Consider the following 21,853-nt stretch of genomic DNA (forward strand, 5'->3'; position numbering starts at 1 on the left):
AACATTTACACAGAGGAAAATGGAAATGTGATGCCTTTCACACATCCAGTCCAGGAGCTGGCGGACAAATGAACAGCTGACTCAGCAACACAGGAGAATGTTATTGCTTTAGCTTTTGAGTGATGTCAGTAAAACAGTCAACGTGCCTGCCGCGGTGGCTCACTGCAGGAGACAGCCACGGTTTACACGGTTTACACTCGTTCCCATGGCAGAGCCTGACACACAGGTCCTCCTCCCCCCAAGGGCAGAGCTGGATTAAGTGCACCAGCTCTTCTGTTCTCTGCAGCCCCAGATCTTGCTGGGTGCCTGGGGGGCCCGGTGGCGGGGGCTGGAGGTGGGGTTTCCTCCCTTCCCCCAACCAATGATTCCCCTCCCCACCCAACCGCCCCAATGATTCCCCTCCCCACCCAACCGCCGGCATGGATCATGAAAGACTGGGATTGGATTTGGGGCATAGAAATACTAGCTGTGTGTTGGTTGAAGGCATTACCCAGGAACAAGTCATTTTAGAGCCGATACGCTTGGTTTCTTGGTGTCTGGCCTCAGGTTGCCTTGAGGAAGAGCTGATGAGTTGACGGATAAGGATGCATATGCTTTTTGACCCACTCACTAGAACAGAGATCAGTAAACTGTGTCCTGTGAGTGAAATTCAGCTGAGGGCCTGTTAAATAAATCTTCCTGGAAGGGAGCCAAGCCCTCTCGTTTGTGTGTTGTCTATGGCTGCTTTTGTGCTAGGACGGCAGAGTTGAGTAGTTTCGACAGAGACCTCACGGCTCGTCAGACTCAAAGTACTGGATTCAGTATCTGGCCCTTTGCAGACAATGTTTGCTGACCCCTACTCCAGAAGAGCCCAGCCCAGAATACCCGGCCACTCCCTACAATACCAGCTCCTGCTTGAGAAAGGATAGGCTTTAATTTGATGGCCAATTAGGAAGAAAAGGCCTATTTAGGTGATGTTTTAAATAACCCAAGAAACCCACTGCTGAGACTTTTAATGAAAATCCTCACTCTCCTTTCCTCGTATTTTTAGTTCTGCCTCTTCTCTCTGCCTTTATTTGTCCCCTTGGACTCCTCTCCTTATTGCTAAATTTCCAATTAGGATCTGGAAAATCCTGTCCCTTAGAGATTTTCAGCAGTCTCCTTGATTTTATGTAAAAGGTCAGCATTTCCTGATGGGAATTACTAAGTAGTCTTCATTCTCTTCTTTCCTTTCCCATCCCCTCACATGGAGAAGCCAGGTTTCCAGCTGGGTCTCCTGGAATTGCCAGGATGCAGCTTTACCAATCTTGGCTGAGGGTCAAGGTGAGATAACGAAATCCTAAGGGAAATTTGTCAAATGTACTCCCCAGGTGTGTATTTTCCTCTGGGTATAAGGTTTCCTCCAAGTGGGCAGGAGTCCATGTCAGGCAGTCAGATGTATGGCTATGTCGCTGTTTGATAGCTTTTAAAATAGAACTTAAAAAAAAAGAAAAATCAGCCTCAAAGGATGGGCTGGTTTTTTTTTTTAAACCCCCTTTGAGCTGGTTTTAATGACCCAGTTGCTTTGTTTGAAAGCCATTTATTTAGATGACAGATATGTAGATATAACTGGATAAATAAAAAAGTGAAATCGAGATTTGAAGCAGTGGTTAAAATATAAACTCATAGGGGCCACTCCCTTGGACAGTGTCCCCCCCCAGCCCAGACAGTACAATGGCTCAGAAATTACACATAGAAATGACACTCCTCCCTCCACCCTCGCCAAGAGCTCTGAACCGCAAGGTCCCACACAAGAAACTGAATTTCAGTTTGGCACCAAGCACCCCCTCGGCCCCTGCCTCCTCTCCACCCTTCTCCTGCATTCTAAGCGATATTTATTTTTACATTCACTCCTGTCCTGGAATCCAGCCGCCCTGACTTCCGCGGAGACAGCACCAGAGGCTGCTGCACCAGAAGCTTCGGGGCGAGGCCCAGCACCCACTGTGTGGCCCAGCTCTGGGGGCCCTGCCTTACCCTGCCCCTCCCTGGTTCACCTCCCCCACAACAGAGCGGCCGACACCCACTGACTCCACAGATGGAAAGAAGACAAAGGTACGAGGATAACGCGGGCGCGCTCCCTTGAGTACGTGTAAGTGCAGAATTCACCAGGCACCCCTGAGACCCCACGGCCCCAGGGGTCTCCATCTCACCTGTCTGTTCCGTGAACACACACCTCGATGAAGTCCACAGTCCCCACAGAATCCTGCGTGTGACATCCCCCTCTCTAATGGTAAATGTTTTGGAATGTCCATAGATAAGAAAATGGACGGCGTGGAGGAAAGATTTCGTGGCCAGGCCTTTCATTTCACCTCCGGATATCAGAATACTCAGACTGTTCGTCCTCCCACTCGCTGCTTCCGGAAGGTCCCTGAGCCCCAAGGCCCCCGACTCTGCCTCGGGCATGGGCGTTTGGGTGGCTCTTGCTACCTCGCTCACCCTTGGCACCTCGGCCAGTCTCCCTACTGCTGGGCTCTGGGAGGTGATGTCCTGCTTCCCCGTGGTGGGCCCTGGAGAGCTTGGTTCTGTCCACCTGGGACTGGCGCTCGGGGGGCGCCGTGGGAGGCCTCTGGATGGCCGAGGTGCAGAAGCTCAAGATGGAGCACAGGCTTCCCCAGTTCTGCTCACACTGAACCTGCACGCTGTGGGTGATGGCCTCCTTCACCTCCTCCCCACAGGTCAGCAGCAAGTTCACGAGGTCCACGTAGGGTCTAAAGATTGAAAGCAAAGAGGGAGAGAGAGAGAGAGAGGCTGGGCAATGGGGCAAGTCCCGAATGGACCACAGAGGGCAGGGGCAATGCTGGGAAGGAGGCATGGCCAGTGCTTGTCTTGGGTTCGGTGGAAGATCTCTCTCAAATGACTTCAAGCCTTTTCTCATAGTCTATGGAGTACTGGCCTCAACCAACACTTATTGGGTGGCCACTGTGTCCCAGGCTCACAGGTGCATAGGGTAAGAGCTTAGGACCCTAAAAGGAAGACCCTCTGGGGATGGTGAGAAATCCAGGTGGCTGCGTGAATAATGGCAGGAGAGCTCTGGGTGCCTTTAGGCTACACTAACTAGGTGAGTTTCAGCTAGAGTGGAGATGGCTCTGGGGTCCAGTGGAATCATAATTAGGCAAATGGTGCAGGGCCTTACATAGACTCTCAAACAGAGGATTCTTTTTGGTAGGGAAGAGGAAACCATGAAGGTTTAGGACCATGTGCCCTCTATGAGAAGCCCCCAAGAAACCATTTTCCCCATGTTTGTGTTTGCCCCGGGTTTAGGCTTCTGATGAAGAAGGGTGTTTTTGGAAGTTATTGGATGCATTTCCTCTGCATCTGGAGGAGTACGGAAGAGCTGAAGTGGGAGGGAGGAAGACCATGTCCCTGGGGCGTCATTGCCGGTGCATGCAGTGATTCCCTCTCTCAGTAGCAGAGGCTGGGGAGTAGGTGTGGCCATCTGAGCATCTTTATTCTTTCAGTCTGGGCTTCCTTAGATTTGGAGTTGAAGGCTGGCGGTCAGGGGCCCCTGTGTTTGGACTGAGAGACAGCTCGCTGTGCAATGAACTCGCCTAGTTCTGGAGGGCAGAGCCAGTTCCTCAGGCCATTCCGGTTGTCTTGGGTTGTTCTTTAGGAAAACCGCTGGAATAATTTACTCCAGGGGGTGGACAAGGTGTGCAGAAGGCAGGAGCATCTGCTTTTTATATTTATGGGCCCATCTGGTAAAGAGTGTCCCCAGCAATGGGCTCTCATGCGCCACTCACTGAGCTTTTATTTTAACCTCTCACTGGCCTTTAAAACCCCCAAGGGGGGTATAGAATGTTTCACATGGCTAAGCAGCATTCCTAGGCAGTCCTTGCTGGCAAAGTTTCTGATCTATCTGACCACAAGCATTGCAGTTTTGGGCCATCACCTTGAGCAGGGAAGTCACCCTGGAATGTGAGGTCATTCATAACAAGGAGCAATCTGATTTGTCCTCCCTAAGTCTGGGCCACCAGAGAGGCTGCGTTACAGCCCATGGAGCCTTTTCTTTGCAAGTTGGCAGTTGTTGCTATGTGGAAAGAGCAGACTGTGTTTTGAGATGTGTGAAGTAGTTTACTGCCTTTTTATTAATTATTCCTCAAGTTGGAATTGAGTGAACTGTCCTCACCTCATGGATGCAAAAACTGAGAAAAGCAGGGAGAAGGTGGCTCTTGGAAGCTTCTGGGCTTCAGGGCCCAGGGCTTGGCTGAGAGCAGAGCAGAGAGGAGGAATGCTCTGGCTGAGAGAGATCAAGCTGCTGTTTAGGGTCTGCTTGATGACTTTGGAGTCAGCAAGTCTGTGCATGGCCGCTGGGCAAAGGGCTTTAAACCCCCTAAGGCAGGCCCCTGACAGCGCAAGACAACCTAACCCTGTCCCTTGGACTGCCCTGAGGTGGGCAGGTGGGCATGCAGGAGGCAATATGAGGGAAATGCTCCACGCATGCTTGTTTCCTTCTATTTTTTGAAAACTAGAAACTGCCTCCGGAGCTCAAGTTCACCGAGTGTGTCTGCTAAAGCAGCAACAGGATTTTAGCACCTGACTGTGCCTGCCGCGGCACCAGGGCTAGGTGAGCACACTGCAGGGGTGAGGGTCTGTCTTTCTGAGATACTAACTGGATGCTGTCTTCAAGCTCCTTTCCCCAGAGTAAGGGGAGGGCTGTCTTGGGAATATGCAGACTGTCTCTCTTTCGCCTTCCCGGCCAGGGCGTTCTGTCTGCCAGATGAGCCCCCAGAAGCCCAAGGCGGATCTGGATCCCAGAAGGCTGGATGAGCCCATGCTGTCCTCTGCCCTTGGCCCTCTCTCTCTCCAGGAGGAAGCTGTGAACCGCGGGGAGGGGTGTGTGTGCCGAACCAAGTTAATCCAAGCCGTGTTCCGAGCTGGCCTGGTGCCTTCTGAGGCTGCAAGCTCAGCCCGTGTCTAATGACAAAGTCCAGCTCGTTCAACTGTGTGTCAGCAAGCCTAAAGGATTTTAAAAAATACTTGGAGGGGGATGTGCCTGGAGCCTGCCAGCACCCAGTGACATGGCGAGTGGGGGTAAAACCAGGCAGGCGGCAGCTAGGGGGAGACAGATGCTGTGCAGAAAGTGGGGCGGGCAGGAAGGGGTGAGGGGAGCGGAGAGGAAGAGCTTGAAAAGAGCAGCATTAACTGGGGGTGAGTGTTCTGGTGTGGATGGGGGTTGGGTTGAAGAATGGGGGTGGTGCAGATTCTGGGGTGACTGTGATTTCCTCATCTCTAAAGTGAAAAGCAAATTCAGTTCTCTCTTTTTTTTTTTTGACCAATGCCACACATTTGGAAATGGGCTTCTTGATATTTGGGGACTGATAGGATACTTTAATCAGTTAAGACAGTTGGGAAAAAAAAAACTAAAAAACAGGCAGTTCAGCTAGAAGTACAAGTCGATGCACGGCCACATCATGACTTCAGAAGGAAAGGTAATGGGGGCTTTTGGGAAGCTGGAGTTAGGGGAGACCCCTGCCTAGAGATGCTGACTTAGGGGGAAGCAAGAGGAACAGCATGTGACCAGGCTTCTTATATGGGCTGCCTGCATTTCCAGAGCAGGCTGGGGTGGGGGGTCATAGGCTCATTCTGAATGGTGTGAGGAGACCATGGCCCCGAGGGCCACATTCCCAAGAAGGAGACACTAGAACGCCAGAGAGCTTTACCTTCTTCTTAAATTAAGGGGAGGGGGTGGGACTTCCAACCTTCAGTTTTCCCAAAGAATACTTTTCTCCAAGAAAGATAGAATTCCTGTGCTCCAGGCATGCATTATAGCCTTATAAACTAGGAATGGGCCCCATTCCCCACCCATTCCTGAGGCCAGCAAACTCTCTCTAATGGGGGACAGGGCTAGAGGCGAGTGAAGCTCACGGTGTTTCCTAGCCATGGGGCATTTGTCTCTTCCAGAGGCACCTGAAGGAAGGGAATTTTAGAGTGTTCTCCTTGTGTAATGGGGATATATTTGATAAAAGGACAAGAAGCCCACCACATGTGGGGAGCTGTGAGCCCTTTCAGGTCTAGCAGGGAGATAATAGGCTGGGAGCAGGTTTGAAGTCTATTCCTGACGACTGGCTTCAGTCATGTATACCAGCAATTCCAAAGCTTAAAAGCAGGAATCAAACCTCAGTCCGAGTTCTCTAATCTCTTAGCTTCACTTTCCTCCTCTTGGGCATAGTAATTTCTATCTTGTAGCATCTTTGGGAAAGATAAATGAGATAACCCATGTAAAGGCCCTGGCCAAGGGCCTAGACCATTAAAAAACAAAATTAAAAAAACATAAAAAAAGACAGCTATCATTGTTGTTGATGATGCTGTGGCTGCTATTGTTCCCTTAAAAATATTTGAAGAATAAAAAATATTTTGTAAGGCATTAGCCTAATTCAAGGAAAATGCAATATTATTTTGCTTTTGGCAAGAGCTTCCTGCAGAGTTTCGCCATGAATTGTATGATTCTAACACTGTAGCAAGGGTGTTGCAAGATGCCTATGACCTTATAACCAAGTGGAAAGAGACAGGAGGTGCTTGCTGTTCTCTGTCATCTAAGTGGTGTTGGTGTGGTAGGGACATAACTGGAAGAAGGTTGTGGCACAAACTGAGGATCAAGAGTTCATAAAATTATACCGATTTGGCTCAATGAGTCACCGTGGAGAGACCAACAGTGCCATCAAACTGGTAATGACTTGTACTGAACTGGTTGGCTAGTGGCTTTCTTTCTGCCCTGTGTCTCTTAGGAAAGAGCCATTGTCAATATTTAAAAAAAAAATCTTCAGGGGCTCCTGGCCCTGCCTCCTGTTAGGATGAATTGTGTACCAACATGCTTTACCATGCTGCAAAATTTAGGATCCTGTAGCTGAAATATTTTGTAAGGAATGATGCATCCTGAATTTATCATTGAATTTCAAGTCTTGAAATAAGTAAGTTCACATTTCCTTGTTTTGGCATAGAAGCGTTTAGCTGATTAAAGTTTTTGGCATTTGTTTTGCATTTCCTCTGAGAGGGCACTAATGTATGAAAGAAGGTAAACCGAACCTTCTACGGGAAAGGAAAGTTTAAGGAGGCAGGAAAAGCATCTATAGCTCTGTTTTCGGGATTTAAGAGTATAGGTTCTGGAGGCAGACTGCTCAGCAGACTGGAGCCAGGTCCCAAGCCTGGCTTTGCCTGTCACTAGCTGTGTGAGCTCTGCCTTAGTGAGTCTCAGTTTTCTCATCTGTCAAATGGAGGTGACAAGGGCTGTGGTGAGGATCAAGTGAAAAATTCACAAGGAGCCCTTAGCCCAGTGCCTGGCGCTTAGTAAATATTCAACAAATGTTATTAGCAATTTGCTGTCTGTAAGGACACCTCTACAGCTACGCAGAATATTCTGAGAGCTAGTGGGTTCTTGGCTAAGGGGAAGATGAAGAGTATTATTGAATCGACACATTTCATTCTTAGTAAAACGATTTCCCATTTCTGTTGCTTGTGATTTTGAGACTGATGAGGGAATTCTCTCTTTTCCTAAAAGCCAGCAGGAAAGGGGCCTTTTAGGAGAGTCAGTGTAGCTTTCTGAAGTAAATGGAAGCCTTCTCCATTTGACAGGCATTCAGCCTCTAGAAGCAACGTGGCTCTCCTCCCATACACATTGCCGTCCTTGCTGGGTGGCCCCTTCACCCCAGGCCCTCTGCGGGGCAGTACTCACTCGTGCAGCAGCAAGTCCTTGAAATGGATCATCTCCACTATCACCCGGGTGTTCTCCTGGGCAGCCGCGCACAGGTCGTGCTTGAGGTAGCATTCCCGCTGCAACTGGGACACCATTTCCCTGATGGCCGGGCACTTCCGGCTTATGCAGCCGAACCTGTGCCGCAGAGCGTGGGCCTTACATTTCAAGGCGTCTTTGATGAATGACTTGCCCTGAGAACACACAGGCCGGGGAAGGGAGAGAGGGGCAGAAAGCAGGAGACCTCGTTACATGCTTGGACATTTCAGCCCTTCTTGGGCTTACACAGGATATTTCTGACATCAGAGCCCCAAGGCCCCACCAGAGACCGACGTCCTCCCAGGTGACAGGCAATGCCACATCCAGAGGCACGTCCAGAGTGACATGACACCCCCAGCACTGGGCAACAAGGGATGTTCATTCTGTAGACTAACACGTCTCCCTCCTTCCTCCCTGGCTACTCTGTGAGTTTCCCTCCAACGGGGGCTTCCGTGGCTATGTGTCCCTCAGGTAGCCCTGTGTTGGTTGTGTGGTGGCAACTTTTCTGGAACACAAAGGGAATTTGGCCAGACACAAATCCATAAATCCCTCACGGTTCTCACAAGCAGTTTTCCCTAAGTGGAAGGTGCCTGCATGTCCAAATCTCACACGTTTCCTTTTTCCCTTGATTCCAGGGGCGACACCAAGATTGATTGCTGATTGTACCTCCCTTTCTCCCTCCGTGCCTCCCACGCCCCAAATCCATACCCTTGTCTCCTCCTACCCTACCAGGAAGAGCGTTCTTTTCCTTTTTGAAAATGACTCTACTCCTTTAAACTGTTCGGATTATTGCCTCTAAAAGGCCGGCCTGGCACCCTGCCTGGCAGCATCTGGAGTCTGAACTGCCGCACTGGCGGCCCCTCCCCCACGCTCCCTGCCTCCGAGTGGCGAAGGCAGCCAGGCATACATCTGGCCTGCAGTTCTCTTTCCTGGCAACCCCGTTTGATTGTGCTTATCCTAGAAAGGAGACAGCTGTTGGGGGTGTGGAGGCGAGCTCGGTGCTGCTCCCTTATCAACCTCGTGCAGCCCGGAGGGATTGTGGGATGCCTACGCAGGAATCCCCGCACCCCACATTACTATAGAAACTAGCTGTCGTCGGAGAGGTCACCCCTCTGTTTTTAGACAGGCCCGGAAGTCACTGAGTTGAGAAAGTAAATGGGTTTAGGTTGGAAGTGGGAAGCCAGCCAGCACATTTATTTTGGTTTTGTCTTTAGCAGCCATAGAAATGTCTACAGATAGCGTCTGATCTCTGAAAAACCATGTGGCCCGCGCGGCCTCCCCATGGCCCCCTCTCTTTTGACTCTCCAGCCAGAGCCAAACAGAATGGAGGGCAGGGTGTGCCCGTTTATTAAGCAGTTATGTGCTGAGCATCAACTTGAAAGGGATGTCTCTAACTTGAGAACATATTCCTGTTGGTTGAGAAAAAAAGAGGAAGATGAATTTATGCGAGGGCTGTGGCAATCTGTTCTTGGTATTCTTCCCTGACATCCTGTGGGATTGCCCTTAAATACACGTCTTTCCTCCGGATTTCCTATTACGTTTCCTAATTCCCGTTAATCCAGAGTGATGCTTTATTAGGGAGCCTCCAGGAGTTCAAAGTTCTACCTCTTTCCTTCCCTGGTTTCAGTTTCCCCTCTGGCCACACCGCACATCCTCTGCAGTTTAGGCTGCCGGCCCCGTCTTCGCCTCCCCTCCTTGTTCCCAGGCACTGCTTTGTCAGGCTCACTATTATATGTCAGTGGATGGGGACTGGTGACATCCATAAATCTCACCTAAGCTGATGGCCACCTCCAAATGTTGGCATTGCTCTCCAATGAAGCAGGAGAGACGTTTCTGAGATATAGTAACAGGGCGTTTCAACAGGGCATATAAGTGGCCAGGGAGAACACGAAGAAGGTGAGTCTGATGCCACATGCCATCCAAAAATGTATTTGCGTTGTTGGCACTGGAGCCATATGTTGCTTGTTGTGTTCCTGCCTTGCCCTGAGCAGCAACTCCGCGTTCCCCTTGGGACCCTGGGATAACCGAAGTGGGTCAGGCCCTGACTATATTTATTATATAGAGCAAAAGGAAAGCGTGGAACTGAAGGACTCAATCAGGGTTTCGACTGGTCAGCTTGGGAGAGAAAGATCTGCTACTCAGGAGGAATAGAAGTCTGCTCTTTTGGAGGTCCTGAGTTATTCGGGTTGGCTGCCCACACACCACATGACGGATTTCTACATACTTTGTGTCTCATTTTCCTAGTAGGTGAAATGACTTCTGAAATGTATAATTGGGGGTTCCTGCCCCTGCCTCTCATGCAGTGGGCTTTGGAGACTGAGTTCTGGGTGGCCAGACACAGCGTGTCCCCTTACAAGGTGTTTATCGTTTATTATGACATTGGTCTCCAGTCCACCCTGCCTGTGTAGACACAGCTTATGAGTGCAGAAGGGAGACACTGGCATAATGTTTTATACCTAGACTGTCGCTTGCAAGCACTAAAACACACCACAAGGAACAGCAAAGGAAGTTGGTTAACAGGGCTTTCCAATGAACGTTTCAATCATGTACGCTCACCCCAAACATTCTTCATGCTCTGGATGGATTTTTACCTGGGCATCAAATTTTCCAGCGTTGTGCAGAAAAGTCATGCAAATCCCATGTAAGCCCCGAATCTCACAAGAGTTGTTCTCGAAACATTCAAACACGCCACACCCCACGTCGCCAGCGTTGACCAAACAGTGCTGGATCTCCGCTAAAAGGAAAATCACATACAAATATATACAAAACTCTAACCCATGCTGGGCAATGCAGAGAGGTCATTTGAAATAAAAGTTAACAACTAAAGGAAAATTTAAGGAGGAAAAAAGAGTTAGTGATGACTATTTCAGGACCTAAAAAGCCTGGGAAACAAAATTTCATCCTTTAATCTACTCATGAAAAATATCTCTATTTGTAAATATTTGTAGAAAAGAGCCGAAAAATTACAAAAATTACAACCAGAAGGCTGGTCTGAGCATTCCTCCTTTTCATCCTTTCCATTTTATTAAAGTATTTGTGGGAATACTTAGTTTGAGAGCAAAATATATTTCCGCTTTTTAAACCCACAGACAAAAATAAAATTTTGAGTCGAAGACTGTACTTCATCAATGAAGTACCCTTCTCTACTTGATCTGTAGAAGTTGCTGCTATTAAATCACAGCCATTTGCTTCCTGACCCCCAAATGACAGCATCTAAAAAGCAGTTTCAATTCAGCTTTATGATTCAACACCTAAAAATCAAAACAAAATTCCTATTAAGGCAGTGCCTCCCAACCCTTCGCATTAAAATACCAGCTAGGGAAGCTGCGGTTGGCGAGCAGGCTTAGGAGTGGAGTCAGCTGGGGGCGAGCCTTCAGAAACGCCACTATCAGAGGTTGCAGGCTCCTTTTAATTAGGGATCCCGGTGAGGTATCACCCAATCCCCTAGAATTCCCGCAGCCCGGGAGGAAGCTTGCAGCCCTTCACCGAATGTGGCCCCCAGTCCTCTCTCGGAAGGGGCAGACGGAGGGAGTTAACTGTCAGGCTGCAGCGTGCAAAGCCTCTTCCCTCCCTTTCCACTACCCAAGTCTCTGATTTAAATCAACCACAAAATTACATCAGAAAAGTATATTTTGGAAGACGGGCGGGGTCGGAGCAGATAACCCGCATCAGATTAAATCTAGCCAGAGAATGAGGGGCGTGTATTGTTGAGGGTCACCAACCACCGAGAATCAGGTTCAGTTCTCAGAGGAAGCGCCAGAGGAGGGGGAGGATGGGCGAGGGTCTCGGGGTGGTGGGGTGCCGGCCCCAGCATGTGGAGGCGACAGGATCCGTAAGACCCCACGCGCCGCCGGGGCAGGACCGCACAGGGCCGCGATTCACTCACTTGGGGCGTCCCTAATGGGCACTCGTGCATTCCAGCTCGTGCGGTGAGCGCACGCACGCCGCCGCTGCCGCGTTCACACGGCCCCCCAAAGTCGGGGGAGGGGTCGTGGAGCGAAGGAGCTGTAGGCAGATTTTCTTTCTCTTTCCGAGCTGGGAAAAGGGCCAGCCCCGTGCCCTGCACGCCTGGCTCTGCTTTGCAGCTTGCTGGTGAGCCAAGAGCCGGTAGAGCAGAGGAGGCGCACGGTTCGGGTCGTGTCACCATTTCTTGGCTTGCTGACCTGGCCAGGAGCTGGGGATGGCGGCAGCACCGCGGAGGTACGCTTTGCGCTGCCCTCACGCTCCCTTCCGAAAGCAGTGCCCCCAGGGGGAAAGTTCGCAATGCCATTTGTCTCGCCGGCAAAGTTCTGGGATGTCGGGCATCTTTTGAGGAGGGGGAAGACGCGGCACCCTTACTGAGGCCGGCAGGCCAGGAAGAGAAGTTCTCCGGGCGCAGGGCGCAGCCCAGCTCCGGGGACCCTCTGGGCCTCCCGCGTGCCGGCAGGGATGAAGCGCGCTTTGCACCGGACCCGGGATTCGGGGGCGGGGGCTGGCGCTGGCAGCGTCAGACGCTGCTTCATTTCCCCTCGACCCTGGGGAGGACAGCAACAAGTCCTGCCCCAGCCATTTCATCACCCTGCTAGCACGTGCAGATTCCGGGCCCTCGGAGCCCGGCGCGGACCTCGCCTTGCCTCGCGCTTCCCTTTGCACGTCCCGTGCCATCCCAAGAGTTTGCGTGGCCCTGGGTGGGCGCCTGGCTCCCGGCGAAACGCCTGGGGCGCGCCGCGTGGGTGCACGGTGTCCTCTCCCAGTAGCTCCCGGCTGCGGGGGCACATGCACTTACCTGTATTCTGCAGGGACAGGCGGCCTTTCTGCTGGGAGCTCCTGTCTTGGGGACCCTCGGGTGGGTTGGTGGCGTCGGTCCCCCGCGCCGGGTCAAAGGTGGCCAACACCAAAGCCAGGGTCATGAACTGGCCCAGCCGCTCGGCACACATGGTTCTTGGTATTAACCTCCCGTCGGGAGACCTGGATCCTTTGTGCTCCCCTCTTCCTCCTCCTCCTCTTCCTCCTTCGCCGCTTCCCCTCCTCCTCCCACTCTTCCTTTTTGCTCGCCTTTTCCCTCCTCCTCGCGGCCGCGGCTCGGATAGAGGTTACCCAGCGCCCTCCCGTAGCTCTCCGGAGAGCATGTGACCAGGCCGTTAGCAGCGCCGCGAGTGCCCGGCAATGGCAGGGATGGTGCCTCAAATATCCCTGGAAGCTCTGGTGTCACTTGAATGAAGGAGTCGAGCAGGTGTTGTCCCGGCGGCTGGACCAATCCGAGACCCCGGCCCTTTTGACAACACGGCCGGGAGGCGGGGCCTGCGCTCAACTACTACAGGAGGAAGCCGAGCGCCGCTGGGAGCGCCGGACAAAGTTGCCGACCTGGCGGCGGCCACGCGTTTGCGTGCGTGTGTATGAGTGTGTGTGAGCGCTGCCGGAGATGCGTGCGCGTGTGCGGGTGCTCCAGGGCAATGGTCGAAAGGACTGTAGAATATAAGAGCGAATCCAAGCTCCAGTTGCTGTTAAAGGGGGACGGTGTGCTCTGGGACAGTGTCCCTGGGGCCCCTGCCTCGCGTCACACCCACATCGGGTTGGGAAAGTTTCCTCTTTCCGCCGTTTGGAATTCAGTGAGATTCCCAGCCCAGAGGACTTGATAAATTGAAGCAGTTTCCTAGGCACAATGATGCTGTGGGCCAACTGAGCACACATGGGAATTCCTGGCCTTGTGACACTTTGCATTAAAAAGAACCCCACGATTGAAGATAGGAGCAGAAGCACTAGATACAGTATTTGGTCTGAGCAACTGCCCTATCTTCCCGCTTTGGTGGGCCGTGCAACACCTGGAGTGTCGTTTCTCGTCTTTCCCCTAATCCAGACGCATTCCAGGCTGGGCTGCAGGGATCCAGGTGACAGTCAGGACTTGCATCATTTCCAGGAGGGTGGCAGGGAGGCCCAAGGCAGCCCTGAGTCAGCCCGCCGCGGAGCATCGCGTGCCCGGAGGCCAGAGCTTGAAAGGCAACTTTACGCGTCTCCAAACACACTCCTGCATTTTCTCAAAGCGCTGCTCGCCACCCCGCTCCGGGTTCCCTTTTACTCTCCAGTCATCCGATGGAAGTGGTGAGAACAAAAACAAAGACAAAAAAGCTAAATCCGGGGAAATTATCTCCATCTCCTCCCTTTTCTTGTTCGGCCCCCTCCCCAAGAACCGCCGGGTCGGGATAGCCCCCGGCTACTTTCTCACCCGGCCCGTGGAGGGAAGGAGAAAGTTGGGCGCCGCTTGGAGCGCCTCTTCCCCTGCTGTGTGTGTACGTGTGCACGCTCACGTCTCCCCCGCGCCGGGGCCGGGGACAGGAACTGCTCTCGGTCCCGTCACCCCACGGCGCAGCTCGGGGGGCTCGCAGGGCTGGGGGAGGGCGGGGACACGAGCGCCGCGCCCGAGCGCCCCAGGGCACGCACCCGGCGTTGGCGCGCACTCGCCCCTCCCCCCGTCCCCACCCTCCTCCTGGAGAACAGGTGAGCCCGGGTACCAGCTCTCGATCCCCCACCCCCGCCCCGCGCCCCGCCCGCGCCCTCTGCGGTAATGCGCCTGGGAAGTTTCATCACCCACTGCCCAGGCGACGCGGCCCTGGGTCTCCGCGGCGGGGCGCACTGCCCGCCTGGTTGGGGCCGCCATGTGACACGGCTGGGGGAGGGGGCGAGGAGACACGCGGGCAGGTTATCTTTTGGCCGGCGCTTGACTTCCAAAGCTTTCCTTTCCCGTGTCCCGGCTGCACGCGGGCGTGGGGAAGGCGGAGGCGGGGGGCCAGGATGGCCACGGCTGGCCGCAGCCATCCGGCGTGTCGAGCTCTCCTGAGTCGGAAGGAAGGAGAGGAGGGGGTGGGGAGGGCGTCTTCAGAGTGGGCTTCCCCTGCGCTGGAGCGCCAGGGAGCATCCATAAATTGTCACTTTGAAGGTCCGAACCTGCGGCGGTAGGGACCGTGCCCACTATTCTAATAGCAATTACTCCGCGCAGCCTTGGATCTTTTGTGCAAGGACGTGCGGGTACAAATACATTAAAACGGCCGGTTCACATTGCCCACCCTGCTTGGGTTTGCATAGTTAACTTAGCTTCCTAGTTTATGGAAAACTACCTCCTGTAGATCCTTAAAAACAAAGCAAACAAACAACACAGCGGCATTCTGGCCTCTCCTAACTAACTCTTTAAGGCTCTGAATTTCCTGAGAACAAGTAGCCATTTGGTCCCACTCCTGCTTATGGTACAGCTGGGTAGACTTTCTTTCTATGTGGCCTCTTTTGTAGGAGAGAACATGAGCAATATTGACATTAAGAAGGCATCTGGTCACCTGTTTTTTTTTTGAGAAGCAGAAATAGGAGAGAGCTCCATGGGGCAGGAGCAAGCCCTCTTTTGCCAGATGCAGACACTTAGTGTGCTGGGCAGAGGCCTCCCAGGATACCTGGAGCGACGGCCAGGGGGATGGAGCTCTCCCTGCTCCTGCTTTGCCCAGCCTTTGGCTAGGCCTACCTTTTGCTACCATGGGGCCCCTGGGGCTGCCCTCAGAGGACCTACATAGTTTCAAAGTTTGTCCTGAGGCTGTTTGCTCCTGCCTTCCAAGGGACATTCCTGGTTTTCACCTGAGCCAACTGCCCCTTTAGAACCAAAAGAACACATAGTAGCTAGAATTGGAGGTGGCGTAAGCACAGGCACTAGTTCTTAAGGGTTTATCTCTGGGCCACTTAGCCAAGTCCAAAGCATCCAGATAAGAATGTCCATCTGAGTCCGACCCGCCAGGGCTGTGAAAATTCCCTTGCAGAATCACTAGGCAGTTTGCTGAAACGGCCAGTCTAGGCCGCAGGGGTAGAAGTGGGATGGGGGCTCAGACTGGTGACTTTGTTGTGATTGACTCCCCCTCTCTCTGGCTGATTCCTTTAGCTCTATAACTGAGGCCAAGTTTGGCAGACTGTGGCTGATGAGGGTGGGGCAGGGGACAGTAATAATAATCATTATTACTATTATATAGCGAACATGACACCGCACTACACACCACACTCATGCCTTTGGTGTCCCTCCAGACCTAGGGCCCTCCCTAGATGGGAACTGAGGCCTGGGAGGTCTCCTGGATGGACCAGCTGCTGCTGCCCTGAGGTTCAGCAGCACCTGTCTGGATGGGCCCTCCTCCTCAATTTAACGCACACACAGCCACGAAGAGGCAGACATGACCTACCTTGTGTCATCCAGGGCCTTCTGTGGTTGACGCCTGGAGCCCATGTTTTCCTGTCTAAATCCACTTTGCTAGTTACATGCGGTCAACACTGAGTGGCAGGTTTTGGGGGAGGGGATATTTGGGTTAGACCATGAAGGATGGGGGAGGATAGTGACAAGTAGAGGCAAGGAAAAAAGTGGGCATGGGAGGTGGGAGGACCAGCAGGGCTAAGTGCATGGAGAGGATCCGGTGGGATTTGTATCAGGAATAGGGGTTGCCCAGTTAGGTGTGAAAGTGGGACATCAAACTGGGGAAGTCGGCCAGGGCATGTTGTCAAGGCTGGGCCCCTTGTGACAAATCTGTGCTCCTCACGGAAGATCTGACGGTATTTAAGGATGAGACTGTAGGGCGCTTTAGACTAGGTTCTCTTTAGGAATTAGGAAATGCTCAGGGGCCCAGAGCTGCCATTGTGGAGAAAGAGGAGAGGAGTGGGAAGGAATTAGTTGGAATCTTCACGTGCGTCTCGATGCCCAGCAAGACAGACGTGTTCTTGCTCGAGTGTGAGCCGAAGGGGCTTTAGCGGATGGGCATAGTTCGTGGGTGCTGAGTCAGTGATGTGCAAGTTGACACGTGCTGCCTGGTCCAGGCTTTCTGAGTTCCGGAACCTGAGTGGAGAACATGGCTTACACGTGGGGAGCTCCGCCCACTGCACGCCCCGCCCCCTTGGGGCCGACTGTCTGGGCTGATGGCACCACCTTATGGTCAGAGAGGGAACTGTCTGGCTACACAGTCCTCACGACTCTGCCTGCCTGGAAAGTTCTGATATTGGGTCTCCAGCCTTCTCCCCAGTTTCCTTTCCTTTTCTTAGCAAATCAATTAATGCAGATTTAGCCAATCTCCTCGCAATAACATGCCTTAATCCCCCCATCAAAGAGATCTCTTTCACACTTATTTTCCCTCTTGCTCCCCTATCCTTTGCTGTTTTCCTTTGTGAGTCTCAAATTTACCCTAATCCTGGCTCCTGTGCATCATACCTGTATGAAGGAAAATGAAAAAAGGTATTAAGGTGAAACCGGACAGAAAAAAATAACAAACTGCTGCTATCAGGCCTCCCAAATTATCTTGCAAGCAGAGGTCTCTCCCTTAAAAGCCTCCATCTCCCAGCACTTTGGGCGGCTGAGGTGGGTAGATTGCTTGATCCCGGGAATTCGAGACCAACCTGGGCAACATGGCAAGACCCCGTCTCTACAGAAAATACAAACATTAGCCGGACGTGGTGGTGTGTGCTTGTAATCGCAGCTGCTCGGGAGACTGAAGTTCTGGGAGAATGGCTTGAGTCCAGGAGGTTGAGGCTGCAGTGAGCTATGATTGCACCACTGTACTCCAGCCTGGGTGACAGAGCAAGACCCTGTCTCAAAAAAAAAAAAAAAAAAAAGCCTCTATCTTTGCTCTTATCTTTTTTTCATTAAACTGGTTATTTCATTAAATATAATTCGGGATAAAGGAGATTATATCTTCAATATTTGGGTTTGTTTATTCTTAATACTATAACCAAATTATATTCTACTAATTTATACCATAAAAGTGCAGTGACCAACAACACAATTAGTTAAGAAGGATTTTGTGGTGCTGGCCTGTAAACCTATCATGTATAATATTGTTTCTTGGAAGAAAATATATTCTGAGTTCCCCAAACAATCAACTTTGGAAGTGTGGGAACACAATGCTTTTGTGAACTGGGCATTTCCTCTCTGTCACAGATCAATAGTCAAACCATTCATGGATTGACTGGAAATACAAAAGGAAAAAAGCATTAAAAAAACCCCCAAGAGAGTAGGAACACAATAAACCCATTTACTGGAAGGAATATAAAGTAGTAAACACTGGGCATCTGACTGTAGTCTGAGTTAACGCCTTTCTCTGAAGCCTGAATGGTATCCCAGAAGGCCTCTCTGTTTTACATGGGTCATAATTTTTGCTTCCTTGTTGTATCTTGAGACAAACTCCAGGAGAACGTATCCCAGGCAAGGGGCTGCCTGGCTTCCATGGAGAGTACTGGTTGGGCCCAGAGGCAGGCATTGTGATGCTGGAATAGTATGATAGAGCTCTCTCTGGGTGGGTTTTAACTTTGGTTGGAGAATGGTTGGATGTCAAGTGGCTGAAGGAAGAATCTTTTTGTGGGGCAGTTTTCTAGGGAGCCACATTTTGAAAGCTTCAGGAAACGACCAAATCTATTAATGTGATTTAACTTTCAGTATGTTATCAGGGTCCATTGGACCCAATTTTAGATTTTGAAGGTTTTTTTTTTTTTTTCCTGAGAAATTCTAACAATTTGTAAGGATTGGTATTTCATGACTTTTGTTTGTTTTCAGAAGTCTTCTGAAGATAAAAGATAACATCTAGTTTTTAACAAAAATAGAATAAAACTCATTCTGTCTTGAAGTTACCATATGACTATTGAAATAATTTATAAATTGATGATGTATTATAGGATCTTAGAGATCTTAATTTTCTTATATCTTTAAACATCTTCCATTTTATCACCCTAGAAATTATTTCATCATTACTCATCAATTATTGCCAATTATGGTAAAAAAAAAACACCAATAAGAAATGGGAGAATCATGGAATCACCTAGAAGGATGATGCAAGAATGAAACAAATTATCACTGTTGTATCATCCTTCAGGTTTTTGATCACATTGCCCGAAGTATTACATCATTTCTCGAGAAAGTATAAAAGAAGACAGAGGATACCATCTTTGTAGTCTTCTTCTTCTTACTTTTATCAAATATAGTTGTAAATTCAGCTATATTTTTCATTTTTCTGCACAAACTGTAAAGAGAAGCAAAGTGACAGAGGAAAATGTTGTACAGTTATTAGTCAAATCAGAAGATGAATGCAAAGAGACAGCACTATGGAAGACTCGATAATGGTGAAACTGACTGAACTGTATAAGCAAAGTCTCAGACTATGAGTCCTACATGATAATAACCTAGATTAATTTCCTCAGATTTAAGGATTCACGAGTAAACAATATATTTCTAAGGATAACAAAAAATATGATATTCTCATCCTGTTAGTCATTCAACAGGAATGATTTCATCACACTATATTTTGCCGCAAAAACTTGGAGCATCCTGTTTTGCTAAAAGAATGGGGGCCAATTTTTTTTTTTTTTTACTTTTTATGTTTGTTTATTGAAATTTTCTTGATACAGTTTGAAGGGGACAAATGATGAAGTTAGATCAAAGGTGAGTACAAAGATGATTGAAAAGAAATAGGTGGTATAGAAAGGAAAGAAAAAATCACTGGACTAAACATTCTAATTGGTGTTTATAAATTTAAAAATAAAAATGCTTTTCAATTACAGAGAAAAGAAGATGACCATCTTCTCCTGAACAAAATTATGAACTGTCAAAGGTTTCAAAGGTAATAAGTTTTATGATGCAAGTGGAAGAAGAACCAGAAGTAATGATGAGCTAGAACTTATCAGAGATTTCCTTGAAATCAGGACTTGGTGTTTATAAGATGGGTCTGTCCCAGGCTTATGCATGACAGCTGGTGAGCAGTTAGTTGCATTCAGAGGACATTGCTCATTTTGGGCCTATCTACACTCAAAACCAGGAAAATATGCTGTGAAAATTTGCTATTACTAACGTCTCTAATAAAGTTTTAAAAAATGATCCTTTTAGTCTTACTTCTGTAGATTTATTCATAAACACAGAAAGGATCCATTGGACCCTGATGGTAAAAGATGATGATGACATTTTCCTGCTACATGGGGGCTAAGAGTTTAGGGGTAAAATATTAAAACAGAAATGAAGTAAACTCCTTTAGCAAATGGGAGTCACTGTAGAGGTCTCCATCCATTCCCAGCCCTTTCTTACACAGGCCCACCATTGATTGATGATTACTTTAAAGATGGGTGGTTTGAATGTGGGACATCATCACACAGCCTCTCTGTTTATTCCTTTCTTTGGTGTAACTCAGTTCTTCTCAAATTCTGGTGGTGATAAGAATTACTATACAGGACTGATAGAATATCTCATGGACATTATATCTTAATGAATATTTTACAGATGTTTTAAGATGAATTTTGACCACAGAAGATTTTCACTTTGAAGATTTTAGAATCTAACCCACTCTGACGTATATTCATTCATTCAACAAACTCTTGTGCATGTCTGTATACTAGATTAGGTGTTGCATCCTGGGAAACGGAAAAGATAGACACAGTTGCTGCCCTTATTGTGGTAGCAATCCAGAGGGAGGAAGCAGTAATTTTTATAGCATCACATGGCAGGAGTTACGATACAGATGAACCAGGAGAATGGGTGAGGGACATGTGAAAGGTGTCAACGATGAAAAATGTTAGTTTTTATACTCACTTAAAAAAGTAGAAATTGGATCCCGGAGAATTGGAGGGTGGCATTTCGAGGCTGGAGAAGAGGAGAAAGAAGAATCCAGGCAGATGGACCAACACACGCAGAGGCCTAGAGGAGCGAGCAAGCAGCATGTTGCAAAAGCTGGGTGATTTAGCATGGCTAGGAGGGACCGTGTTTGGGGGAGGAGAGGACCCACAGTTGGAACCTTGACTGGGGTTAGACCCCAGGACTTGGTATATCTGGCTTCATCTGCAAGTAACAGAAAGCCCAGCGCAAACCTCTTAAATAATAAAGGAGAGTGCATTGTTCCAGGAAGTCCTGAGGACGTGGGAACTGCAGATGGATTGGAGGGGAGACCCCTGAGTCAGGGACCCATTGAGAAGTCAGGTGGTAAATTGGAAATGGGAAGGAAGAGGTGATTTTGAGGAGCGTGTAGGGACAAACTGGCATGATAACCAAGTTTCGCACAGAAAGCGTAAGTGAGAAAAACGATGGCAGTTTAAAGCCTCTCTTTGACTATCCCCTTGTCACCTTTCCCTCCCTCCTGTCCTATAACACCTTTCCCACCCCTCCTTCGCCATCCCCCATCTCCAGCAAAGACCCCAGGAGTGATGTTTGGTATCCTCCTTTCCTTCACACCTCGGCATGAAACTCACCATCAATTCTTGCTGTTTTCCGCTTCCCATTTCCACCCTCCAAGCCTCAGTTAACTCCGTCTTGAACCACTGCCGGGTTAACCAGCTGGTTTCTTGTGTCCACTTTCACTTGCCAATACTCTCTCCAATCCAAATTCTCTGCATCATATGTAGCCAGATTAATAATGATTAAAAAAAAAAACCCCAAATCACCAAACGAAAAGCCCCCAAACCAAATCATACCTCTCACTTGCTTAACTCCAGAGGCCTCCTTGGAATAAAATCCACTCCTGTCCACATGGAAGGCCCTGGGAGATCTGGCCCTGCTGGTGTGCAGATCTCATGGAACCTACTCTCTCATTTCCTCATTCCCTTCTGGCGCCGTTTTTTTTTCTTTTTTTTGAGATGGAGTTTCGCTCTTGTTGCCCAGGCTGGAGTGCAGTGGTGTGATCTTGGCTCACTACAACCTCTGCCTCCCGGGTTCAAGCGATTCTCCTGCCTCAGCCTCCTGAGTAGCTGGGATTACAGGCATGCACCACCACGCCTGGCTAACGTTGCATTTTTTTAAATTTTTTTTTTTTTTGAGATGGAGTCTTGCTCTGTCGCCCAGGCTGGAGTGCAGTGGCGTGATCTCGGCTCACTGCAAGCTCCGCCTCCCGGGTTAACACCATTCTCCTGCCTCAGCCTCCAGAGTAGCTGGGACTACAGGCGCCCGCCACCACACCCGGCTAATTTTTTGTATTTTTAGTAGAGATGGGGTTTCACCATGTTAGCTAGGATAGTCTCAATCTCCTGACCTCGTGATCCGCCCGCCTCGGCCTCCCAAAGTGCTGGGATTATAGGCGTGAGTCACTGTGCCCGGCCCTGGTGCCTTTTTTCTTTACTGCAAATTAGCCAAGCTTTTCCCCCTGCTTTAGGGTCTTA

The 21,853-nt window shown here is 49.8% G+C and overlaps 1 protein-coding gene and 1 long non-coding RNA gene across 2 annotated transcripts; one reads left to right on the forward strand and one right to left on the reverse strand.

Moving 5' to 3' along the window:
* Positions 1-1,542: 1,542 nt before the first annotated feature.
* STC2 (stanniocalcin 2) lies at positions 1,543-13,691 on the reverse strand. The gene is made up of 4 exons (XM_003814004.5): positions 12,510-13,691; positions 10,336-10,478; positions 7,688-7,899; positions 1,543-2,726 (listed from the first exon to the last, which is right to left on the reverse strand). Exons 1-4 carry the CDS (start codon positions 12,658-12,660, stop codon positions 2,324-2,326), a joined length of 909 nt encoding a protein of 302 aa, XP_003814052.1. The 5' UTR covers positions 12,661-13,691; the 3' UTR covers positions 1,543-2,323.
* A 397-nt stretch (positions 13,692-14,088) lies between these two features.
* Positions 14,089-19,592, forward strand: LOC112439833 (uncharacterized). Its single transcript, XR_010112247.1, has 2 exons — positions 14,089-14,218; positions 19,280-19,592. It is a non-coding gene; the product is annotated as an uncharacterized LOC112439833 (long non-coding RNA).
* The last annotated feature ends 2,261 nt before the right edge of the window (positions 19,593-21,853 follow it).

This window comes from Pan paniscus, chromosome 4, assembly GCF_029289425.2.
Source record: "Pan paniscus chromosome 4, NHGRI_mPanPan1-v2.0_pri, whole genome shotgun sequence".
In the NCBI taxonomy this organism is placed as follows: Eukaryota; Metazoa; Chordata; class Mammalia; order Primates; family Hominidae; genus Pan; species Pan paniscus.

Excerpts from the sequence above, each read along its gene's own strand:
- STC2 (XM_003814004.5), bottom strand. The coding sequence starts at position 12,660 with ATGTGTGCCGAGCGGCTGGGCCAGTTCATGACCCTGGCTTTGGTGTTG. Across the intron at positions 10,479-12,509 it reads CCTGTCCCTGCAGAATACAG|CGGAGATCCAGCACTGTTTG; the intron begins GTAAGTGCATGT and ends TTTTCCTTTTAG. Across the intron at positions 2,727-7,687 it reads AAGGACTTGCTGCTGCACGA|ACCCTACGTGGACCTCGTGA; the intron begins GTGAGTACTGCC and ends TTCAATCTTTAG.